This window comes from Merops nubicus, unplaced genomic scaffold (assembly GCF_000691845.1).
Source record: "Merops nubicus isolate BGI_N331 unplaced genomic scaffold, ASM69184v1 scaffold10039, whole genome shotgun sequence".
NCBI classification, from domain to species: Eukaryota; Metazoa; Chordata; class Aves; order Coraciiformes; family Meropidae; genus Merops; species Merops nubicus.
Genome location: NW_008630164.1, coordinates 3,646 through 7,523, shown reverse-complemented (window position 1 = coordinate 7,523; position 3,878 = coordinate 3,646). Strand labels below are relative to the sequence as shown.

At 39.0% G+C, this 3,878-nt stretch overlaps 1 protein-coding gene across 1 annotated transcript; it reads left to right on the top strand.

The window, feature by feature from the left end:
- Positions 1–6: 6 nt before the first annotated feature.
- GPN3 (GPN-loop GTPase 3) lies at positions 7–3,473 on the top strand (the record flags this gene model as incomplete). Its single annotated transcript, XM_008947180.1, has 6 exons — positions 7–103; positions 531–655; positions 1,258–1,373; positions 1,893–1,989; positions 2,508–2,636; positions 3,378–3,473. Coding segments are annotated over 6 exons (627 nt in total), but the record flags the coding sequence as incomplete, so codon positions are not given.
- Between the last annotated feature and the right edge of the window lie 405 nt (positions 3,474–3,878).

Below are 3,878 nucleotides of genomic sequence, written 5' to 3'. Positions count from 1 at the left end.
GGCGGCTTGGTGTTCTGCATGGAGTACTTCGCCAATAACCTGAACTGGCTAGAGGAGAGCCTGGGGCACGTGGAGGATGACTACATATTGTTTGATTGCCCAGGTAAACCAACGTCAGTGTTTTGGTATCGTTCTTCGTATGCCGTATAAATTTTGCAGGGTTTATTTTGTTGCTTGTAATCATTCAGCCGTCGTCGTGCATGATTAACAGTTGTTAGAGTCCCATTCAGGTGTTTAAGAAGTGAACTGGGTCCCAGGATAGCCTGGGGGGCCACAGTGACTCCTAATAGCATCACAGGGTGTGGGAACACTGTGGCAACTTGCAATTGCAGGCCAAGGGAGGAAAAAAAAAGTTGTATTTCTTTTCCACTTCACCAGTATAAATTCATCCAAATACACTTAGAGTTTTCTGAAAAGATAGATGCTTTCTTTATCAGCTTTTACTCACACAAAATGCAATGCCCATATTTAGATAACTGGTAACTGCTCCTGTTCACATTTCTGCATACTGATGTTTGAGTGTGCCCTAGGTCAGATCGAGCTCTATACACATCTGCCAGTGATGAAACAGCTGGTGGAGCAGCTGCAGCAGTGGGAGTTCCGTGTCTGTGGAGTTTTTCTTGTGGATTCTCAGTTTATGGTGGAGTCTTTTAAGGTATCCATTTGAAATTGATTGTAAAAATCCCAGAGGACTGAATGCTGAGTTTGGGGAGATGCAGTTGGTGCCAGCACGTGCTTCAGACACCAGCTGCAGCAAACAAAATTCCAGTTGGAATGTAAAGGAAAAAATCCTGCAGTGGGAGAGAGGTCAGGCTGGGACAGGGCCACAGAGAGGTTCTGTAGTGTACGTTCATGGAGTTACTCAGGACTTGACTGGGCAAAACCCTTTGAGCAACCTGACCTGACTTGGAAGCTGATATGGGACAAACAGTCTGGAAAAGTCCCTTCCAACCTAAATTCTTCTGTGGTTCTAGGAGAGCTTTCTTGGCTCTGGAGAGAGAGCAGGCCACTCCCCATCCAACAGCAAGAATCCTGAGATGGGCTTTGGGTTTTGCAGTGGCCTTTTCAGTGGCAGAGGAAGGAAGTATGAGGGCAGATGGGAAGCTCAGCACCTCCCTTTTCCACCAGGGATAAGGATTCCCCACTCGGCATCACGTCCATGTTTTATATATTTGCTAGATGTGGTCTGTGGAAGTGTGTCCTGAATGTTCCTGTGTTTTTCTGTACTTAACCACATCATTTTTCATATTCCTTAAGTTTATCTCTGGAATTCTGGCAGCACTCAGTGCAATGATATCTCTAGAGATTCCACAGATTAACGTCATGACCAAAATGGATTTGCTGAGCAAGAAAGCCAAGAAGGAAATAGAAAAGTAAGTTCCAAAAAGTACTTACTCTGTAGTACAATACGTTGGGATAAAATTCACTCAAAATTCAGTCTAACTTCCCACGTTTAAAACATACTCTTTTGGAATGGGAGAAGATGCATCTCTTTTATATTGAACATAGCATTTCAATGTCTGGGTAAAATGGGTACAGCTTAGTCCTAGTCACAGGCTAGCTCTGTCTTTGTACTGCTATCTGGATTTTTTGTCCAAATGACTTGTGTAATTTTGGCACAAATGTAAAAGTAACACCTAACTGGAAGTTTTTCCTCTGTGGTCTTCCTCAAAGCTTCCTTTCATGTATAAATGTATGAGCAAAACCCCTTCAGTTCTTTCTTCTAGCAATTATAATCTGAGATATTCAAATATTTAATAATAGTTTTTGTAAGTATTTTAAGTTTTCCCAATAAGACATTAGTTCATTAGTTCAGAATGACAGATGGTTTTGGTAGCTGTATAAAAGCACAGTGACTCATTTGCTCTTAACAATGACTTTGTTTCTGCCAGGTACTTGGATCCAGATATGTATTCTATGATTGAAGATTCTACAAATATATTGAAAAGCAAAATGTTTAAAAAACTGACTAAATCCATATGTGGATTGGTAGGTATATTGCTTTTTAACTGACACCCTCAATTTCAGTTCTGTATTTGTAAACCATATTGTATGCTTGCTGACTCTGTTGCTGTTGCAGATACTCTGTGGAGTACAGCAACTCTTCCCTCAAAATTTGTATTTACCTACCAGACATTAACAAAGCTGGGATCTAAAAAAATCCTCAAGCACTTCAGCATTTTACTTCTTTAGTGTATGAACTCAGCTTTTGATATTTTTGTTTTCCAGGTTAGTAGCACATTCTTGATGCTAACTTTTGGAGCATAGCTGATCCATTTCCTGTGAAGTAATTTGGGAAAATTGTGTTTTTCTGCTGTGTAGAACTTGGGCCTGATAGCCAGTTGTTCTGAGTGGGGAACTGCCATGGTTTGCAGCGTGGCTTTAAATGGTGTTAGGAGTCCAGGCAGGGAAGCTGTAAGTGTGGATAAGGAAGTGGCTTAGAGTGCTGTGACTGAGAACCAGCTTACTGCATTTTCTTACTAAAACCCTCTGAGTCCTTTCTCTAGATTGATGACTATGGTATGGTCAGATTTCTGCCTTTTGATCGTTCTGATGAGGAAAGTATAAACATAGTTCTGCAGCACATAGACTTCACCATCCAGTATGGAGAAGATCTTGAATTCAAAGAACCAAAGGTAAGGTACTTCTGATGGGAAGATGAAAACTTAGAAAGGATCCATAACACTAGCTGTAATATAAGTGCATTCTTTGCCATGCTAGTAAATTATTGTCTTAGTATGGTTTCAAGTAAGTCTTGTTGTCTTTTAGTGACAGTGATTGTATCATCTTCATTTACAATTATGAAACTGAAATTCTTCAATACCATCTTGCTTGGACAGACTGTTGAAACAGTTGTGTTTAAAAGTAATGGTTTAGTTTCCAAAAATAACAGAATTTTAAACTTCAAAGGTCAGAAAGGAGTGTTATGATCACTAAGATTTCTTCCTACATGACTGTACAAACTCCCCTGATAGTTCCTGTGTTGAACCCATGTGTGGAATATGAGATACAGATGAGGAATAGATTCTGTCATGTAAAATACATGATGGAATGCTGCTGTATTAAAATCTGTTCTAAGCCTGGTCTAGTTCTATTATTCAGCTCATAAATCCTAAGGAACAAGTCCAGTGCTTTAATCCCATTTTTTGGATTGTTTTGAACTCTTCAAGTAAGCAGAGTACCCAGGTCTAGATTTTGACCTATACAGTTTTGATAGCTCTAGAAACAAATTGCATTTCCAAAAGTTTTGCTGGATGGTTTTATGAAACCACATTCGAGGTTGTTCCTGTTGTACATTTTCTGTCACATTTTATTGTAGAAACCACAACAGCCACAAGGGGAAAGTCAGGTTTTACCTTCTTTCTCTTTTTTGGCAGGAATGTGAAGAAGATAAATCTGCCCTAGTGGATGAATATTTTCAAGATCATGTCAATGAGTAAAAAAAGATAAGTTCAGAAATGGGAGGAGAATACCACCCCTACACAAACATACCTGATGTTTTATCTGTAAGATAACTAATATTTATAGTTAAGAGTGAGTTATATGACCTCAAAACTATTTTAATAAACAATTGTTGTTCTTATGTGTGTGTGTTATAAGCTACATAGGCTAATGTGAGTACAAAAGAGGCAAAGCTGACTATAAGTACATTATAATATTTATCTCCAGTACTGAGTAGTTAGTTTCATTTTTAGGTGAGAGAAATAATTGTTCCAAGGGTGAAAATTGTGCTTCATGAACTGAACCTGAATTAGGCAGTCTAAGTAAGGTCTCTCACCCTTTTTGAGGAACATAAGTGCTCTACATTTGGTGAGGAAGAGCCCAAATTTTAAGCCTTCTTAAGGCTGTTTTTTTGTACAAGTTGCACATGGCTTTAA